At 39.9% G+C, this 21927-nt stretch overlaps 1 protein-coding gene across 1 annotated transcript; it reads left to right on the top strand.

Moving 5' to 3' along the window:
- The first annotated feature begins 1233 nt into the window (after positions 1 to 1233).
- zgc:92429 (CHORD and p23_melusin_like domain-containing protein) lies at positions 1234 to 9328 on the top strand. The gene is made up of 12 exons (XM_030337775.1): positions 1234 to 1475; positions 4187 to 4236; positions 4596 to 4652; positions 4943 to 5097; positions 5902 to 6005; positions 6292 to 6344; positions 6560 to 6630; positions 6917 to 7019; positions 7303 to 7422; positions 7737 to 7799; positions 8485 to 8754; positions 8833 to 9328. Exons 1-12 carry the CDS (start codon positions 1415 to 1417, stop codon positions 9010 to 9012), a joined length of 1287 nt encoding a protein of 428 aa, XP_030193635.1. The 5' UTR covers positions 1234 to 1414; the 3' UTR covers positions 9013 to 9328.
- The last annotated feature ends 12599 nt before the right edge of the window (positions 9329 to 21927 follow it).

The following is a 21927-nucleotide window of genomic DNA, read 5'->3' as shown; positions in this document are numbered from 1 at the left end:
TTTCGCACATTTGTTGATTTCCTTTTGGGGATACCAACTGATGTTGAGCCAGATCCTTTTGACACGACCTCTGTGTGACAGAGAAAAACAATCTGCCAATGAGGTACCAGGTTTCTTATAGCCTACATTTGTGATATGTAATCAGTCAGAGCCATTTAGAGACAGCAGCAGCAGAATGATACGTCTAATCTCTCTGATCACAATGCTTTGCACCCTGCAGTTATTAATAAGGACATTAACACGTATTATCTATTCAAAACAACATAAATGATCACCTTTTAAAAGTGTACATTAAATCACATCCAGGATACATTAAAACATACAACCATTTAACAAGGCAACGTCAAACAAATAAGACATTAAAGATTGTTTCATATTTATAAATATTTCCAATATTTGATGAATCTGTCAATTCAATACAGAGAATGATAAAAAAAAAAGTGCTGAAATCTAGACTAGTTTAGGACCTATATCTTTCATTTGTTTATGCAGTTGAAACTCAATTCCTTTTTTATTCCTCCAGCTATTGATAAACCAAACACACAGAAGCGATGACGACTATGAACATTTTCTCCACTGTGGGTGACATGATGCCACAGGTGTGTGTGTGTGTGTGTGTGTGTGTGTGTGTGTGTGTGTGTGTGTGTGTGTGTGTGTGTGTGTGTGTGTGTGTGTGTGTGTGTGTGTGTGTGCGCGCGCGCGCACACACCAGCTGTCCTTAGGACCCGACACAGACAGAGCCTTGTATCATACGCTACTTGTCCCTCCCTACACAACAGAGATTAGTCCGCTGTTGTGTTTGTTGAGGGGTTGTTGAGGAAAATGAAAATATAGAATTGAAACACGAGAAATGTATGTAGGCCTATAACGCTCTAGCTGGGATTACCATGATACAATGGGGACTTAACCACGCTTCTTTTGAATACAACGTTTAAAAAATAGGCCCTTACATGTGGTTCTACAGCCATCATGTGGTGGATGTTCAAACTGCAGTAACTCAGCAATGGCAATGCGACATCGTGCTGGTGGTTCCCTGCTGGTGTTTTTGACATCATCGCCACGACTCCATCTTTAGATAAGAGTTGACAGGTGTGTGTGTGTGTGTGTGTGTGTGTGTGTGTGTGTGTGTGTGTGTGTGTGTGTGTGTGTGTGTGTGTGTGTGTGTGTGTGTGTGTGTGTGTGTGTGTGTGTGTGTGTGTGTGTGTGTGTGTGTGTGTGTGTGTGTGTGTGCGTGTGTGGAGGTGGTGGGGGTCAGATAACAGACTGGGGGGGTGAGGGCGACAGAAGGGCTATTTTTAACATCCATTCAAACCAGAGACTGAGTGAGAAAGAACGAGAAAGATAGAAGCAGGCCTACAGCAGTCTCTTAAGAGAAGGGCGAAGGAGCCAGCGTGATAAAGCGTTTGTGAGGACCATGGATCTGTGCTACAATAAAGGCTGCGGGGAGCGCTTCGACCGCAGCACCAACAAGGAAGGTAGGTGGCTCAGGCCGACTAGCGCATTCCTCTGTGACTGCACTAGAACTTTGGGTGAAACGTTCAATCCGTCTTCCGTGATTTGACAGGAAAGTGTTCAGCGTTTATTTGAAGCAATGTCGGTGAATGGTAGACCTAAGAATAGTTAACTTTATTTGTTAAACTACTTTAAATCTGCACCGCGTAACTTTTCGAGAAAGTTTCTCAAGAATGAAACACGTCCAGCCGATAGTCAACCTAGAGATGGTTTATTCTGGTCCCCTTTTGCATTTCATCATTCTTACTATTTTGTATTTTGTAGCGGGGAAACATCATCATGTGGAATACCAATATAGGTGCATACCAATCGTTGTTTAGCTACTAAAACCGACGCAACAGATGAGTTGGAACAGGGGGCCAACATATAGGCTACAATCCAACACTAGAGTTGTGTTCACTGCCAACCAGAACCGGCCTGGGTCGGTTTACCGATGAGTCTGACCGATGCGTCCGGTGGATTTAAGAACCACATCGTGGACGTTCTTATCGATTGCGTCATCGGACAGCGTAAAGTATTTCGTAGCATGGGGGGGGGGGGGGGGGGGGGGGGGGGTGGTCGAGGCGAACCCCTTAAACCGGCCGGATTCCGGAGTTTTAACGTGCTTAGGAACTGGGCAACGACCAGACTAGGGGGGGGGACGTGACTTACCAAGAACACCAAAGCCCAGCAACTCCTGCGTTGGATGAGAATTGACAGGTGTGTGTGAGTGTGTGTGAGTGTGTGTATGGGGGGGCTATTTTTAACTCCAACCAGACCAGAGAGATAGACCATTCCCCCTCCCCCACTGCTTTTCTCGGTCCTTCAGGTTAGGGTTAGTCTGGTGTCTCCTCCTCTCGCTGGTTCCCACATGAATAAACTTCTTGAACCCTGGTCATTAAATTAAGCTTTGGTGCAAGTTTGGTAAATATTGGATAATCGAATATTTTTGCCAAGAAAATATAACATAAGAGGTGCCTTTTTTGTCAGATTTCGAGAAAGTTCTCTGATTTTCTTTAAACCTAAACCTCCATCATATGAGGAACTTTTCAGGGATGAACAGGGGACTTACTCCATCAGGGGACTTACTCCATCAGGGATCTTAACCCTGGTTCTGAGCGGTGAACAGAACCGAGGCTCAGCAAGAAAGGATGAGCAAATTCTTAATCCCTGTGAGTTGGGACTCAAACCTGCGTCTACTGAGTTTTGATGAATTGAGGATTTTGTTGATGGCGCTTAGACTTGACTTTACAACTCACATGATATAGAAAAAAACATTAGTTGGACTTGAACCCCGGTCTCAGGAGTGTCAGCCAACTAGTCTCTCCACTTCCCCATGGAGGTTGTGATTATTTTGTGGTCGAAGGCTATATCAATCAGTTCAATAGAAATATCATTACAGACTTTATAGACTTACTAGACTTACCCTTTAGTTAATTAACATACATTAAACAGGAATTGAACAGGAATTGAACCCTGGTCTCCAGAGTGCTATACAACAGTGCTCTCCACTGCACCACTGTTCAAATCCTGCTGATGTTTGTTTCAAGACTCAGTAAGACAGAGCAAGGATACTATAACTCTGCAAATCAATAGATGCGGCTGTCGAAAGCAAATGCTAACCCGGGGAATTCCCCTTCTTGACGCACAATGATGAATTTGGGATTAAACAAATCGTCTCAATCTGGGTAAAACAGGCAAATTTTACTATACCTCTGCGTATCCCTTTAAATTCCTTTGAAGGTCTAGGAAGGCCTATATTTTAACTCCAGCCATTTCATATCAAGTGTCACATGTGTAGCGCGGTGAATGAAATACCGCAGACAATCTAGATCATATACGTAAAACAATGACAGAAATCCTATTTGAACTGGTCTTTCATTATAAACATCACATCGCCCAGAAATGGTAGCAAAATCAAAGTGGAAAAACATCTTTGATATCACAGGGAAATAAATGTTTCTACTTCAATGCATATCTTGTTCATAGATTTGTGGTTTGAGGGATTATCCTAGGTGTCATCCAACTCATTGGCTTCCATCCAACTTTATCGGATTCGCAATTGACTCCGACTGATCCCTTCGGTTTTACAGTAGGCAACAGAAATCTACAATAAGATTGATCTCATCCATAACAAATGTACTGTTTCATGTCCGGAAGACTTCCATCATTGGTTCGACCCGTGGTTAAATTCATCAGACTTATCCGTTTCACCGGTTCGTCAGGGCCCATGAGATTGGTCTCGATAATGTTGTGTCCTTTCCTCTGTTTCTACGGTTGTTGAATTCGTGGAACGGCTTTACATCTGAATAGTCATATGAGAAAAGAAGGTCAGGTTATGCAAAGGACTACAATGACGAGCATGAAAACGTACAAGAAAGCAAGACATCGGCGATCACAACTGACTCAAAAACACACCGCTCTTCACCATTCTGGTCCCGACAGCGGTGGGAGAGAGGATGGCGAGGTTCTAGCCGTCCGTCGGTGGCAAGGCTATGATGAAAACGTGTGGGCACCGAGTGAAACACCCATAGAGCGTCAATAAACTGACGCCATGGATATTTACGAGGAAAAAAGTGAAAGAAAACCAAAAACGGATCATGTTATTCGTTTATGCAGTCATAAACGAATAACGCGATTACAAACTTGTCTTCCTCTTATCTTCTTTCTTTTTATTCTCCTCTTCCTCTCACAGACGCCTGTCTCTTCCACCCTGGGGTCCCCATCTTCCACGACGCCCTCAAGGTGAACCAACAGATCAAGTGTCTCTAACCTCTGACCTCTGACTTTAACACCTTCACTAATCCCAACCTGTTCAGCTAGTTCCTTGATGGTGCCCTTTTAATCGATATTTTATACAGGAACTGCCTTGAGCAAAGCCTTACTATTCATTTGTTGTGGTGCGATGAGTGTGTGTTAACTGGGACGATGCTTTTAGGGGCTTATGCTGATGGCGTTCAGACCATGTGTGGGAAGCCGATGAAAGCTGGCTACACATGGATTTTCCCAACTGTGAACCACTGTATTAGGTCCTCATGTATGGTCATCTAATGTCACCTGATGTTATTGAACCTAATGTGATGTAATGGAATATGTACACCCAGGGCTGGTCTTGCTGCAGAAAGAGGACAACAGACTTCTCAGACTTTCTCTCCATCAAGGTATGGATGGATGGATGCTAATATGAAAAAGACTGAAAAAGAATTTCCCCCAGGGGACAATAAAGTAAAAGTCTAATATGAATGTATGTTTTAAGAGTCTTTATAGTATAATCAGAGTCTGAACTTCAACAAATCAGTACTTGTTTAATATTTTGACTGAACAAAAGTCAATGCTTCATTAATACTTAAATGGAATCTGTTTAGGGAGATGTTTGTATTTATGAATTAGTGTAAAGTTAGTTAACACTAGTAGGGTGAGGGGAGTTTAAAGTTGCCTTGTCTGTTACCAGGGCTGTACCCACGGTCGCCATAACGACGAGAAGCCTGAGGAGCCCCTGCGTCCGGAGGTGTCATCGGAAAAGGGCGGGGCCAAAAGGACCAATGGAGAGGAGATCATCTACAGGGGTCCAAAGTCAGCCGAGGCCCTGCAGAGGGAGAGACCCAGGTACGTTACCATGGTTACAGGCCCTGGTAAGTTACCATGGTTACAGGCCCTGGTACGTTAACATGGCTACAGGCCCTGCAGAGGGAGAGGCCCAGGTACGTTACCATGGTTACAGGCCCTGGTACGTTACAATGGCTACAGGCCCTGCAGAGGGAGAGGCCCAGGTATGTTACCATGGTTACAGACCCTGGAACATTACCATGGTTACAGACCCTGCAGAGGGAGAGGCCCAGGTACGTTACCATGGTTACAGGCCCTGGTACGTTACCATGGTTACAGACTCTGCAGAGGGAGAGGCCCAGGTACGTTACCATGGTTACAGACCCTGCAGAGGGAGAGGCCCAGGTATGTTACCATGGTTACAGACCCTGGTACGTTACGATGGTTACAGACCCTGCAGAGGGAGAGGCCCAGGTATGTTACCATGGTTACAGACCCTGGTACGTTACCATGGTTACAGACCCTGCAGAGGGAGAGGCCCAGGTACGTTACCATGGTTACGACCCAGGGACGTTACCGTAGTTACAGAGGCCCAGGTACGTTACCATGGCTACAGACCCTGCAGAGGGAGAGGCCCAGGTAGAGACAAAAACATGCAGGTTAGGTTACCATAGTAGTGACAGAGACGGGTACGTTACTATTTACACATGGGTAGAGATTAACCAATCTTTACAGCAAGAGATTACAGTGGATTATAATTATGTTTAAAATAAAGGAATGCATTTTCCCATTGCAGACTTCATCTGTGGATAACATATCTAGGTAAGGGATTAAATCATGGAATATCATTTTGTGTGTGTGTAGTTCAGAGGAGCCGCTGAAGAAGCTTCCCCAGAAGGTGTCCGCGTCGCTGGCCAAGGTGCTGGAGAAGATGGACCTCAGCAACCGAGCCGAGCAGGCCATGAAAGGTGTGGGTGATTCAGTACCATTAGATTGAAAAAGTACAATGCACCTACGTTTTTTTTTCAATGCACTAAGTGCATTGAAAAATTAAGACATAACCCAAAAAGTGCAGTAATCCTTTGAGTACATACAATTCATCAAATAAGTAAGTAAACTATTAAATGCTTTAACTCCGTGATTTGGTAGAGCTCCTATCCAAAGCCTAAGGTTTTGTTTTTTCTCTACTCCTCTCCTCCTACTAATTATTTATTTCTTCCTTCCTCCCTCCCCTCCCTCCCATCCCTCTGATAGAGAGTCAGGTGGTCATGCCGGGAACGAGATGCAAGAACATAGGATGTAAAGGAGTGAGTGCTTACCTTGTTCTTCTTCCATCACCTATTATGTTTTGAGAGCTCTACCTGGTGGCCATAATAAGAAATTGCACGCTATAATCAAAAGATTTAAAGGCAATGGCGAATTAATACAGAACAACAACTCTGCCAAGGGAATGTCGAAGCAGTAATATGTTCTCAAGTGGGTTGATTGATATTCTTTCATTGATACTTTTCATTGATTCCAGACCTACCAAGGGCCTGAGACAAACTCGGAGATCTGCACGCATCACCCCGGTGCGCCCATCTTCCACGAGGGGTAACTCATACTTCACACTGTTCACTGAGTTAGTCAGACACGTGACCTGTAGCAGGCAGACCAGAGAGGGGGGGGAGATGAACCAGACCGGTTAGAGATGAACCTGTAGCAGGTAGACAGGGTAGAGTAGATGAACCCTATAGCAGGTAGACTAAACTTGTGAGATTAACCCTTTGCCACTCAGACGGTGAAGTGCCGTACATCTCAAGGGTTCCCGGCAGCACTTTACAGCTTATATTACAGCTCAACATATTCTGATGGTCTCTGGTGCTCTCTGGTCTCCCAGGTATAAATCCTGGAGCTGCTGTTGCATCGAGACCTTCGACTTCAACGCCTTCCTGGACCAGAAGGGCTGCAGTACAGGGACACATTGTTGGATTGCCAAACAGGTAGGCTGTTTATTAGGGGCATTTTTAGCAGACGCTTTGATCCAAAGCGACTTACATCGGTGAACACACACCAACGGCAGAGTCAACTCAGCTCAGGGACTCAACTCAGCTCAGGGACACATCGACACTCGGAGGAGCCGGGGATCGAACTAGCAACCTTTCAGTTGAAAGACAACTGCTCTACCTCCTGAGCTAAGCCGACCCTTTTTACCTGAAAAGGAATTAAACTCAGTATATTCTCCAATAATATTTTCCGCTATGTTGTGTCAAAATATGTTCACAGGACAAGAAAAAGGTGGCGTGCCGACAAGATTGGCACCAGACTGCCGACACAGTGTTTGTGACAGTTTACGCCAAAAATGCAAATCCAGAATTTTCCTTTGTAGAAGCCAACCGTACAGTGGTAGGCAACACATACTCACTTACTCTCGTTTTACAATGTCTCATGCACCTTATTAACATCTAAATCTTAAGACCATATTTATACCCTGCAATCCCTGACCCTGGAAGTGGTCAATTGCCTTAGGTCCAATCCCATTTCTAACCCTTACCCCTCCTCCTTGTTTTGAAGGGGTAACGGGGAGGGGTAAGGGTAAGGGGTAAGGGGTAGAAATGGGATTGGGCCTTAATCTTCTTGTTGCTCCATCCAGGGATTGTATCCTATAAGCGGTGTCAGTGCCTAGCTCTTGCCAACTCTGTCATTCTGTCTCTCCATAGATCTGCTGCGACATCCAGTTTGAAAACAACAAGGTGTACAAAAGGGAGTTCCACCTATGGGGAGTAAGTAAACCACTCTCTACATCCAATCACCTACACCCAATCACCAGCCACCTTAATGGAGTTGAGCTTGCTTATTAACTACTCTCCGACACCCACTCAGCAGTTAGCCTAAAGTACGCTAATGCTCGCTGATAAAATACATGCTACACTTGCTCCTCGGCTGGCATGTGCTTTAGCCTGCTCTTAAACTGTTCTTCTATAGCCGTCCTCAAGCTAGTTTAACGTACTTAAGTTTCACATAGACTACTCTCTACACCCACTGACCAGCAAGCTAAATGTATGATGCGCTGAGATAACGGCCTATTTACATATATCAACAAATCGTCTTTTTGCATCCATAGTGGTAAACTACATTCATATTACTATAAGAAAAGTTCTGTTATTGTTCATTCATCGCTAGCAGTCGGTTTACTTTCACTGTGATACATAGATATAGGTAGCTTTGAAAACATGACATGTGCAGTTGTATTGCATCAGTTTCGTTTTGAATAACCACTTTCTTCAAAGGAGTGATAGCATATTTTTTAATCATTCTTCTAACGTGGATAGGGGGCATCTCGCTCATGGATGCCCAAGAGCTATATCTATCTATCTATATAGATAGAGACATAGATAGATGGATAGATATATTGATCTCTCACTCTCACTCACTCATCCACCCTTCTCTTCCTTCTCCCACCACCAGGTGGTGGATGTGAAGCACAGCAAGGTAAGCATGGTTCCCTCCAAGGTGGAGATCTCGCTTCGCAAGGCCAACACCGTCTCCTGGGGCAAGCTGGAGGACCCCAACTTCAAAGCCCCGCCCGAGCCAATCAACACAGAATCCTTCGGCGTAACGGCGGAGGCCCCGCCCGAGTGGGACATCGAAGACGACGACATCAGCGACTCGGACGACGAGTGGAATTACGACAAGCCCCCGAAGAAGTCGCCGTGGGGGGAGGAGGGGGAGGAGGAGGTGAAGAAAGAGGGGGAGGAGGGGAAGAAGAAGAAGGAGGAGGAGGAGGGGAAGGAGGAGGAGGAGAGAAAGGAGGAGGAGAAGACGAAGGAGGGGGAGAAGGAGGGGGAGAAGAAGAAGGAGGGGGAGAAGGAGGGGGAGAAGGAGGGGGAGAAGAAGAAGGTACCGGAGGAGGAGGGTGAAAAGAAGATGGTGGAGAAGGAGGAGGAGGAGGAGGAGGACAGTTTTTATGACGACCTGCCCCCGCTGGATGACTGAGGAACTGCAGTCTACTCACACACTTCTCAAAAAACATACAAACAAACATTATTAAACATACTCACAGAACCTGCCCAGACAAAATCGTCCACATTGTGGATGATGTTTCAAAAGGTCTTGTTTTTATTTTACAGTGATGGGGAGCTTGTTTTTGATTGAATACTAATTATCTTAAAGGCCTAATATGTAACATTTTCACATTAAAATATCTTCAAACGACGAGACCTATGTTATATATTTTGTTAAATTGTGTACCTACATTATCCAACTTATTTCATACAATGATAAAGCCAAAATAAATGTGCAGTATTAATTACATGTCATCTGTCCTTTACCCCGTAACTTCTTTGGAAATGTAGTAAAAAAACAGTAGCGATCCAGCTACTATGTAGTTGTGCTTCAAAAGGTGGCTCGTACCAAGCTAATGCAGTTTCCCATAAATAGACTTGGGCGGGTATTCCTTTCATTTGTCAGAGAGAACCATTTTTTTTTTTGAAAGGGGCCATCTTTCGTCTGATAAACGTCCACGTTTCCACCAATGAAGGCCTACCTGTATGGAAGGTCAGTTTAATCTTTATCACAGCCATGGGCGTCAGTTTGGTTTGAAATGTGCTGGGGACAGAGACGCATTCGGAAGTACATTTTTAGTAGTGCTGGGTACAATGAGGATGCACTCTTTTTTCTCTAATGCCAGTAATGAAAGGTTCTGAAAGACGGCATAACCATGTAGCTAATTACTAAGGAATAAAATGTATACAAAATCTGTCTGGGATGTTTTATGAAGAAAACGTTTTCAAAAAGCATCGGACATATGACCCACTACGTTCTGCTCCATGTATCCAATGTTGACAACGTGACATGATATGGCTAAGCTAACAACATAAACAAGAGGAGCTAGGAAAGGAATTTAACTGCGTGTTTAAGTTCAGAAGGGCCAAAGGTGTGGCCACACACACAGCACTACAAAAGTCGTCAAGGGGTAACTCTGTCGTTTTAATCAAATGAAACATGAGGGGTAACACTGTCGTTTTAATCAAATGAAACATGAGGGGTGACACTGTCATTTTTCTTTGGTCGTCATGAAAAAAACCATAAGGGGTAACACTGTTGTTTTTGATTGGTCGTCATGAAAAAAAACACAAGGGGTAACACTGTTGTCTTTGTCAAATAAAATATAAGGGGTAACACTGTCGTTTTTTATCAGTCGTCATGAAAAAAACATAAGGGGTAACACTGTCGTATTTTATTGGTCGTCATGAAAAAATACATAAGGGAAATAATAGAAAAACACACATCCATTTTAATGTCATGTATATCCTCTTTATTGATGATTGATCATTGTGTATTGTCATCGCCTCAGTGGTGCAGTGGAGTGTACTCTGCCTTACCCACTGGCGACCGCGGCTCAATTTCTGTGGAAAACACAATATCTTTCATTTGAAACGTAATTCTATCATGTCTATTGCACTGTCATATATAACCACAGACATATTCAATTTATTATTTTCAGTGATAAGTGGAGAGAGCTGTGAGCTAACCCCCTGGAGACCGGGGTTCAAGTCCGGTTGATGTCCTCTGTTTGAAGACTCTTATCTCTATTTCATGCGAATTATAAAGTCAAGTATAACCATTGTGTTGACTTTATTCGGTGTCTTGATGGTGCATTGATAAGTTCGGAGGTTAATACTCTGATCAGCTCAGGTTCGGATCCCTGCAAAAACGTCGACAGGGTTACCAATTTCGTTTTTTATTGGTCGTCATGAAAAAAAAAAAAAATTGTCCTTGTCAAATAAAATATAAGGGGTAACACTGTTGTTTTTCATCAGTCATCATGGGAAAAATACATAAGGGGTAACACTGTCGTTTTTATCAAATGAAAAGTAAAGGGTAACACTGTCGTTTTTAATCTGTCGTCATGAAAAACCCATAAGGGGTAACACTGTCGAAATGTATCGAATAAAACATAGGGGGTAACACTGTCGTTTTATCAAATGAAACATGAGGGGTGACACTGTCGTTTTTTTTTGGTCGTCATGAAAAAAACCATAAGGGGTAACACTGTTGTTTTTTATTGGTCATCGTGAAAAAAAACATAAGGGGTAACACTGTTGTTTTTTATTGGTCGTCATCGGTCGTCATGAAAAAAAAACAACAACAGTAACACTGTTGTTTTTTATTGGTCATCATGAAAAAAAACATAAGGGGTAACACTGTTGTTTTTTATTGGTCGTCATCGGTCGTCATGAAAAAAACATAAGGGGTGACACTGTCGTTTTTCTTTGGTCGTCATGAAAAAAACCATAAGGGGTAACACTGTTGTTTTTTATTGGTCATCATGAAAAAAAACATTAGGGGTAACACTGTCGTTTTTTTCAAATGAAACATGAGGGGTGACAGTGTCATTTTTCTTTGGTCGACATGAAAAAAAACACAAGGGGTAACATTGTTGTTTTTTTATCGGTCGTCATGAAAAAAAAAACATAAGGGGTAACACTGTTGTTTTTTATTGGTCGTCATGAAAAAAAACACAAGGGGTAACATTGTTGTTTTTTTATCGGTCGTCATGAAAAAAACATAAGGGTTGACACTGTCGTTTTTCTTTGGTCGTCATGAAAAAAACCATAAGGGGTAACACTGTTGTTTTTTTATTGGTCATCATGAAAAAAACATAAGGGGTAACACTGTCGTTTTTTATCGGCCGTCATGAAATAACAATAAGGGGTAAACCTGTCGATATTTATCAAATAAAGCATAGGGGGTAACACTGTTGTTTTCCTTTGGTCGTCATGAAAAAAAACACAAGGGGTAACACTGTCGTATAAATCAAATGAAACATGAGGGGTAACACTATCGTTTTTATCAAATGAAACATAAAGGGTAACACTGTCGTTATTTATCGATCGTCATGAAAAAAACATAAGGGGTAACACTGTCGTTTTTATCAAATGAAACATGAGGGGTGACACTGTCATTTTTCTTTGGTCGTCATGAAAAAAACCATAAGGGGTAACACTGTTGTTTTTGATTGGTCGTCATGAAAAAAAACACAAGGGGTAACACTGTTGTTTTTTATTGGTCGTCATGAAGGAAAACATAAGGGGTAACACTGTTGTCTTTGTCCAATTAAATATAAGGGGTAACATTGTCGTTTTTTATCAGTCGTCATGAAAAAAACATAAGGGGTAACACTGTCGTATTTTATTGGTCGTCATGAAAAAATACATAAGGGAAATAATAGAAAAACACATCCATTTTAATGTCATGTATATCCTCTTTATTGATGATTGATCATTGTGTATTGTCATCGCCTCAGTGGTGCAGTGGAGTGTACTCTGCCGTACCCACTGGTGACTGCGGCTCAATTTCTGTGGAAAACACAATATTTTTCATTTGAAACGTAATTCTATCATGTCTATTGCACTGTCATATATAACCACAGACATATTTAATTTATTATTTTCAGTGGTAAGTGGAGAGAGCTGTGAGCTAACCCCCTGGAGACCGGGGTTCAAGTCCGGTTGATGGCCTCTGTTTAAAGACTCTTATCTCTATTTCATGCGAATTATAAAGTCAAGTATAACCATTGTGTTGACTTTATTCGGTGACTTGATGGTGCATTGATAAGTTCGGAGGTTAATACTCTGATCAGCTCAGGTTCGGATCCCTGCAAAAACGTCGACAGGGTTACCAATTTCGTTTTTTATTGGTCGTCATGAAAAAAAAAAAAAAATTGTCCTTGTCAAATAAAATATAAGGGGTAACACTGTTGTTTTTCATCAGTCATCATGGGAAAAATACATAAGGGGTAACACTGTCGTTTTTATCAAATGAAAAGTAAAGGGTAACACTGTCGTTTTTAATCTGTCGTCATGAAAAACCCATAAGGGGTAACACTGTCGAAATGTATCGAATAAAACATAGGGGGTAACACTGTCGTTTTATCAAATGAAACATGAGGGGTGACACTGTCGTTTTTTTTTGGTCGTCATGAAAAAAACCATAAGGGGTAACACTGTTGTTTTTTATTGGTCATCATGAAAAAAAACATAAGGGGTAACACTGTTGTTTTTTATTGGTCGTCATCGGTCGTCATGAAAAAAAAACAACAACAGTAACACTGTTGTTTTTTATTGGTCATCATGAAAAAAAACATAAGGGGTAACACTGTTGTTTTTTATTGGTCGTCATCGGTCGTCATGAAAAAAACATAAGGGGTGACACTGTCGTTTTTCTTTGGTCGTCATGAAAAAAACCATAAGGGGTAACACTGTTGTTTTTTATTGGTCATCATGAAAAAAAACATTAGGGGTAACACTGTCGTTTTTTTCAAATGAAACATGAGGGGTGACAGTGTCATTTTTCTTTGGTCGACATGAAAAAAAACACAAGGGGTAACATTGTTGTTTTTTTATCGGTCGTCATGAAAAAAAAAACATAAGGGGTAACACTGTTGTTTTTTATTGGTCGTCATGAAAAAAAACACAAGGGGTAACATTGTTGTTTTTTTATCGGTCGTCATGAAAAAAACATAAGGGTTGACACTGTCATTTTTCTTTGGTCGTCATGAAAAAAACCATAAGGGGTAACACTGTTGTTTTTTTATTGGTCATCATGAAAAAAACATAAGGGGTAACACTGTCGTTTTTTATCGGCCGTCATGAAATAACAATAAGGGGTAAACCTGTCGATATTGATCAAATAAAACATAGGGGGTAACACTGTTGTTTTCCTTTGGTCGTCATGAAAAAAAACACAAGGGGTAACACTGTCGTATAAATCAAATGAAACATGAGGGGTAACACTATCGTTTTTATCAAATGAAACATAAAGGGTAACACTGTCGTTATTTATCGGTCGTCATGAAAAAAACATAAGGGGTAACACTGTCGTTTTTATCAAATGAAACATGAGGGGTGACACTGTCATTTTTCTTTGGTCGTCATGAAAAAAACCATAAGGGGTAACACTGTTGTTTTTGATTGGTCGTCATGAAAAAAAACACAAGGGGTAACACTGTTGTTTTTTATTGGTCGTCATGAAGGAAAACATAAGGGGTAACACTGTTGTCTTTGTCCAATTAAATATAAGGGGTAACATTGTCGTTTTTTATCAGTCGTCATGAAAAAAACATAAGGGGTAACACTGTCGTATTTTATTGGTCGTCATGAAAAAATATATAAGGGAAATAATAGAAAAACACACATCCATTTTAATGTCATGTATATCCTCTTTATTGATGATTGATCATTGTGTATTGTCATCGCCTCAGTGGTGCAGTGGAGTGTACTCTGCCTTACCCACTGGTGACTGCGGCTCAATTTCTGTGGAAAACACAGTATTTTTCATTTGAAACGTAATTCTATCATGTCTATTGCACTGTCATATATAACCACAGACATATTTAATTTATTATTTTCAGTGGTAAGTGGAGAGAGCTGTGAGCTAACCCCCTGGAGACCGGGGTTCAAGTCCGGTTGATGGTCTTTGTTTAAAGACTCTTATCTCTATTTCATGCGAATTATAAAGTCAAGTATAACCATTGTGTTGACTTTATTCGGTGTCTTGATGGTGCATTGATAAGTTCGGAGGTTAATACTCTGATCAGCTCAGGTTCGGATCCCTGCAAAAACGTCGACAGGGTTACCAATTTCATTTTTTATTGGTCGTCATGAAAAAAAAAAAAAAAATTGTCCTTGTCAAATAAAATATAAGGGGTAACACTGTTGTTTTTCATCAGTCATCATGGGAAAAATACATAAGGGGTAACACTGTCGTTTTTATCAAATGAAAAGTAAAGGGTAACACTGTCGTTTTTAATCTGTCGTCATGAAAAACCCATAAGGGGTAACACTGTCGAAATGTATCGAATAAAACATAGGGGGTAACACTGGCGTTTTATCAAATGAAACATGAGGGGTGACACTGTTGTTTTTTATTGGTCATCATGAAAAAAAACATAAGGGGTCACACTGTTGTTTTTTATTGGTCGTCATGAAAAAAAACACAAGGGGTAACATTGTTGTTTTTTTATCGGTCGTCATGAAAAAAAACATAAGGGGTAACACTGTTGTTTTTTATTGGTCGTCATGAAAAAAAACACAAGGGGTAACATTGTTGTTTTTTTATCGGTCGTCATGAAAAAAACATAAGGGATGACACTGTCGTTTTTCTTTGGTCGTCATGAAAAAAACCATAAGGGGTAACACTGTTGTTTTTTATTGGTCATCATGAAAAAAAACATTAGGGGTAACACTGTCGTTTTTTATCAGTCGACATGGAAAAAAACACAAGGGGTAACATTTTTGTTTTTTTATCGGTCGTCATGAAAAAAAACGTAAGGGGTAACACTGTTGTTTTTTATTGGTCGTCATGAAAAAAAACACAAGGGGTAACATTGTTGTTTTTTTATCGGTCTTCATGAAAAAAACATAAGGGGTGACAGTGTCGTTTTTCTTTGGTCGTCATGAAAAAAACCATAAGGGGTAACACTGTTGTTTTTTTATTGGTCATCATGAAAAAAACATAAGGGGTAACACTGTCGTTTTTTATCGGTCGCCATGAAAAGAAAACATATTTAAAAAAAAAAAAAAATTGTCCTTGTCAAATAAAATATAAGGGGTAACACTGTCGTTTTCATCAAATGAAACGTAAAGGGTAACACTGTTGTATTTTATCTGTCGTCATGAAAAACCCATAAGGGGTAACACTGTCGAAATGTATCGAATAAAACATAGGGGGTAACACTGTTGTTTTATCAAATGAAACATGAGGGGTGACACTGTCGTTTTTCTTTGGTCGTCATGAAAAAAACCATAAGGGGTAACACTGTTGTTTTTTATTGGTCATCATGAAAAAAAACATAAGGGGTACCACTGTCGTTTTTTATCGGTCGTCATGAAAAAAAACATAAGGGGTAACACTGTTGTTTTTTATTGGTCGTCAAGAAAAAAAACACAAGGGGTAACATTGTTGTTTTTTTATCGGTCGTCATGAAAAAAACATAAGGGGTAACACTGTCGTTTTTTATCAGTCGTCATTAAAAAAAACATAAGGGGTAACACTGTTGTTTTTTATTGGTCGTCATGAAAAATAACATAAGGGGTCACACTGTTGTCTTTGTCAAATAAAATATAAGGGGTAACACTGTCGTATTTTATTGGCCGTCAAGAAAAAAAACATAAGGGGTAACTGTCGTTTTTTATCGGCCGTCATGAAATAAACATAAGGGGTAAACCTGTCGATATTGATCAAATAAAACATAGGGGGTAACACTGTTGTTTTCCTTTGGTCGTCATGAAAAAAAACACAAGGGGTAACACTTGTTACCCCTTGTGTTAACATATTAATCAAATATGAAACATTTGATTAATGTTTCATATTAATCAAATGAAACATGAGGGGTAACACTATCGTTTTTATCAAATGAAACATAAGGGGTAACACTGTCGTTATTTATCGGTCGTCATGAAAAAAACATAAGGGGTAACACTGTCGTTTTTATCAAATGAAACATGAGGGGTGACACTGTCATTTTTCTTTGGTCGTCATGAAAAAAACCATAAGGGGTAACACTGTTGTTTTTGATTGGTCGTCATGAAACAAAACACAAGGGGTAACACTGTTGTTTTTTATTGGTCGTCATGAAGAAAAACATAAGGGGTAACACTGTTGTCTTTGTCAAATAAAATATAAGGGGTAACAATGTCGTATTTTATTGGTCGTCAAGAAAAAAAACACAAGGGGTAACTGTCGTTTTTGATTGGTCGTCATGAAAAAAAACACAAGGGGTAACACTGTTGTTTTTTTTTGGTCGTCATGAAGAAAAACATAAGGGGTAACACTGTTGTCTTTGTCAAATAAAATATAAGGGGTAACACTGTCGTTTTTTATCAGTCGTCATGAAAAAACCATAAGGGGTAACACTGTCGTTTTTATCAAATGAAACGTAAAGGGTAACACTGTCGTTTTTAATCTGTCGTCATGAAAACCCATAAGGGGTAACACTGTCGAAATGTATCGAATAAAACATAGGGGGTAACACTGTCGTTTTATCAAATGAAACATGAGGGGTGACACTGTCGTTTTTCTTTGGTCGTCATGAAAAAAACCATAAGGGGTAACACTGTTGTTTTTTATTGGTCATCATGAAAAAAAACATAAGGGGTAACACTGTTGTTTTTTATTGGTCGTCATGAAAAAAAACACAAGGGGTAACATTGTTGTTTTTTTATCGGTCGTCATGAAAAAAACATAAGGGGTAACACTGTCGTTTTTTATCGGTTGTCATGAAAAGAAAAGATATTTGAAAAAAAGAAAGAAATTTCCTTGTCAAATAAAATATAAGGGGTAACAGTGTTGTTTTTCATCAGTCATCATGGGAAAAATACATAAGGGGTAACACTGTCGTTTTTATCAAATGAAACGTAAAGGGTAACACTGTTGTTTTTTATCTGTCGTCATGAAAAACCCATAAGGGGTAACACTGTCGAAATGTATCGAATAAAACATAGGGGGTAACACTGTCGTTTTTATCAAATGAAACATGAGGGGGGTCGTTTTTTATTGGTCATCATGAAAAAAAACATTAGGGGTAACACTGTCGTTTTTTATCAGTCGACATGAAAAAAAACATAAGGGGTAACACTGTCGTTTTTTATCGGTCGTCATGAAAAAAAACATAAGGGGTAACACTGTCGTTTTTTATCGGTCGTCATGAAAAAAAACATAAGGGGTAACACTGTTGTTTTTTATTGGTCGTCATGAAAAATAACATAAGGGGTCACACTGTTGTCTTTGTCAAATAAAATATAAGGGGTAACACTGTCGTTTTTTTATCGGCCGTCATGAAATAAACATAAGGGGTAAACCTGTCGATATTGATCAAATAAATCATAGGGGGTAACACTGTTGTTTTCCTTTGGTCGTCATGAAAAAAAACACAAGGGGTAACACTGTCGTATTAATCAAATGAAACATGAGGGGTAACACTGTCGTTTTTATCAAATGAAACATGAGGGGTGACACTGTCATTTTTCTTTGGTCGTCATGAAAAAACCCATAAGGGGTAACACTGTTGTTTTTGATTGGTCGTCATGAAACAAAACATAAGGGGTAACACTGTTGTCTTTGTCAAATAAAATATAAGGGGGAACACTGTCGTTTTTTATCAGTCGTCATGAAAAAACCATAAGGGGTAACACTGTCGTTTTTTATCGGTCGTCAAGAAAAAAAACATAAGGGGTAGCACTGTTGTCTTTGTCAAATAAAATATAAGGGGTAACACTGTCGTATTTTATTGGTCGTCAAGAAAGAAAACACAAGGGGTAACTCTGTCGTTTTTGATTGGTCGTCATGAAAAAAAACCCAAGGGGTAACACTGTTGTTTTTTATTGGTCGTCATGAAGAAAAACATAAGGGGTAACACTGTTGTCTTTGTCAAATAAAATATAAGGGGTAACACTGTCGTTTTTTATCAGTCGTCATGAAAAAACCATAAGGGGTAACATTGTCGTTTTTTATCGGTCGTCATGAAAAAAAACATAAGGGGTAACACTGTTGTTTTTTATTGGTCGTCATGAAAAATAACATAAGGGGTCACACTGTTGTCTTTGTCAAATAAAATATAAGGGGTAACACTGTCGTATTTTATTGGTCATCAAGAAAAAAACATAAGGGGTAACTCTGTCGTTTTTTATCGGCCGTCATCAAATAAACATAAGGGGTAACACTGTTGTCTTTGTCAAATAAAATATAAGGGGTAACACTGTCGTTTTTTATCAGTCGTCATGAGAAAACCATAAGGGGTAACACTGTCGTATTTTAATAGTCATCATGAAAAACAACATAAGGGAAATAATAGAAAAACACATATACATTTTAATGTCATGTACATCCTCTTTATTGATGATTTTTCATTGTGTATTGTCATCGCCTCAGTGGTGCAGTGGAGTGTACTCTGCCTAACCCACTGGAGACCGCGGCTCAATTTCTGTGGAATACACAATATCTTTAATTTGAAACGTGAAAAAACATTTGAAAAAAAAAAGAAATTGTCCTTGTCAAATAAAATATAAGGGTTTAAAATACTGTTGTTTTTATCTGTCGTCATGAAAAACCCATAAGGGGTAACACTGTCGAAATGTATCGAATAAAACATGGGGAGTAACACTGTTGTTTTTATCAAATGAAACATGAGGGGTGACACTGTCGTTTTTATCAAATGAAACATGAGGGGTGACACTGTCGTTTTTCGTTGGTCGTCATGAAAAAAAACATAAGGGGTAACACTGTTGTTTTTTATTGGTTGTCATGAAAAAAAACATAAGGGGTAACAACTGTTGTTTTTTATTGGTCGTCATGAAAAAAAACACAAGCGGTAACATTGTTGTTTTTTATCGGTCTTCATGAAAAAAACATAAGGGGTTCACTGTCGTTTTTCTATCAGTCGTCATGAAAAAAAACATTAGGGGTCACACTGTTGTCTTTGTCAAATAAAATATAAGGGGTTCACTGTCGTTTTTCTATCGGTCGTCATGAAAAAAAACATAAGGGGTAACACTGTTGTCTTTTATTGGTCGTCATGAAAAAAAACATAAGGGGTAACACTGTTGTTTTTTATTGGTTGTCATGAAAAAAAACATAAGGGGTAACAACTGTTGTTTTTTATTGGTCGTCATGAAAAAAAACACAAGGGGTAACATTGTTGTTTTTTATCGGTCTTCATGAAAAAAACATAAGGGGTTCACTGTCGTTTTTCTATCGGTCGTCATGAAAAAAAACACATGGGGTAACATTGTTGTTTTTTATCGGTCTTCATGAAAAAAACATAAGGGGTTCACTGTCGTTTTTCTATCGGTCGTCATGAAAAAAAACATAAGGGGTAACACTGTTGTTTTTTATTGGTTGTCATGAAAAAAAACATAAGGGGTAACAACTGTTGTTTTTTATTGGTCGTCATGAAAAAAAACACAAGGGGTAACATTGTTGTTTTTTATCGGTCTTCATGAAAAAAACATAAGGGGTTCACTGTCGTTTTTCTAACGGTCGTCATGAAAAAAAACATAGGGGGTAACACTGTTGTCTTTTATTGGTCGTCATGAAAAAAAACATAAGGGGTCACACTGTTGTCTTTGTCAAATAAAATATAAGGGGTAACACTGTTGTTTTTATCAAATGAAACTTAAAGGGTAACACTGTATAGAATAGAATTGAATAGAAACACACACACGCACACGCGCACACACACACACACACACACACACACACACACACACACACACACACACACACACACACACACAATCAGATGGATCCGACTGGGATTTCCGTTGCGATGGGTTTCCTCCATCAGCGACTTATACAATAAACAAATTATCTAAAACAAAACCCCTCTTTTATTTTAAAATAATAGTATGCAAATATGTTGAATAGGCCTCCATCTTTGTTATACTTTTAAAATGTTCCTATATAGCCTATTTTATAGCTTACAAACTGATATTTTAAAACATGAATGCGAAATGCATCCTGGGATATTTAACGGTCTCAAGTCCACACCATGGACATATTGGGCTGGGCTAGCCCCACCAGGAAGAAAAATAATCTCCGTTCACTTCAACGACTTCAACAGAGAAACACTCTGAGCATGCGCATTTCAATGTTTCCAGTCCAATTACACATTGCATTGGGCTGGTGGGGCTAGAGCCCCTCTTGCACCTCCAGACGAACTCAGCCGGAAGAAGCAAGCCAGGGTCGACTAAAAATGAAATAAAAGCGCCAAACTTGATATTTTATGGTACTTTCTGGGGAGATTATTTTTCTAAATATATATATATATATAAAAAAATATATATTATATTTTTTTGATATATTTTTTGATTTTGATCTTCTTTTCTTTAATTCTTGTGAGAGTAGCGACTTGCCCCTAATGACCAGTCGCCACTGGTCATTCTGACCGGGGACATTTAGAATTGTCGGTCCTCCTCATCTTTTTCCGGTCAATGACCGGTAATAACCGACAACGGAAACTCTGCTATAAACCGTTCGATTTTCTCAAACAGCAGTTTCAAGTACGAGTAGCATAGAACTAACGTTAGCCAAGTGGGGGCTCCATGATTGCTAAATCTAACGAGAGAGGTAAAATTGCCATTAAGGAAGGAAAGCATAGTATGCCTTGCGACTGTGCTTCGCAGTATGCCTTGCGAAACCCTGTCTTTCGAAACACCTCGTGATTGGTCGATGAAACGCTACCAGGAACGCCTAAAGGGCGTTCTTGTGTCATGCAGGAAACGCCCAAGCCTGCAGCTGGACCCTTCTCGACTACTTGAGGAGTGCTACCAAAGACGTCATTATAGGCAAAAAGTCCTTTGTTTTCCTTGACAGCGGTCAATTTATATCTAGCATTCACCGCCGGAAGTTGTGAAGAGCCCATGCAAGTGAACGGAGCGTTCCACGGCATTGAGAAGACCCGTGTAATAATCAATAAAAATTCGACTAGATATTATTATTATTTTTTTTTTTAAAGTGGTGGGTACAAAATGATTCTCGAAATCTGGTGGGGACGCGTCCCCGGCGTAATCGACGCCTATCATAGCATCACTTTCTTCCTTGAGGTAACAAATTAACCAATTAGGTAAGAAACAAATACATTATGTCAGTGATTATTAATTATTGATCATTCATCCTGTCTCAGTAGGGCAGCGGAGTGAACTGTTGGATAACACTCTGGAGACCTGGCTTCAATTCTTGAGGATGTTAATTTCCATCAGACCATATTGAAGCTTTTAAGCGTAATGATATGTCTATTGTACTTTCATTTATAACCTTAGACAATATACATTTGTCAACCTCTGTGGGGAAGAGGAGCAAGCTGTTGGTTAACTCTGAGTCTACTCTGTAGACTCAGGTTCGAGTCCCCGC

This window comes from Gadus morhua, chromosome 17 (assembly GCF_902167405.1).
Source record: "Gadus morhua chromosome 17, gadMor3.0, whole genome shotgun sequence".
In the NCBI taxonomy this organism is placed as follows: Eukaryota; Metazoa; Chordata; class Actinopteri; order Gadiformes; family Gadidae; genus Gadus; species Gadus morhua.
Note: the sequence above shows the minus strand (reverse complement) of the source record. Positions and strands in the feature narration are given on the sequence as shown.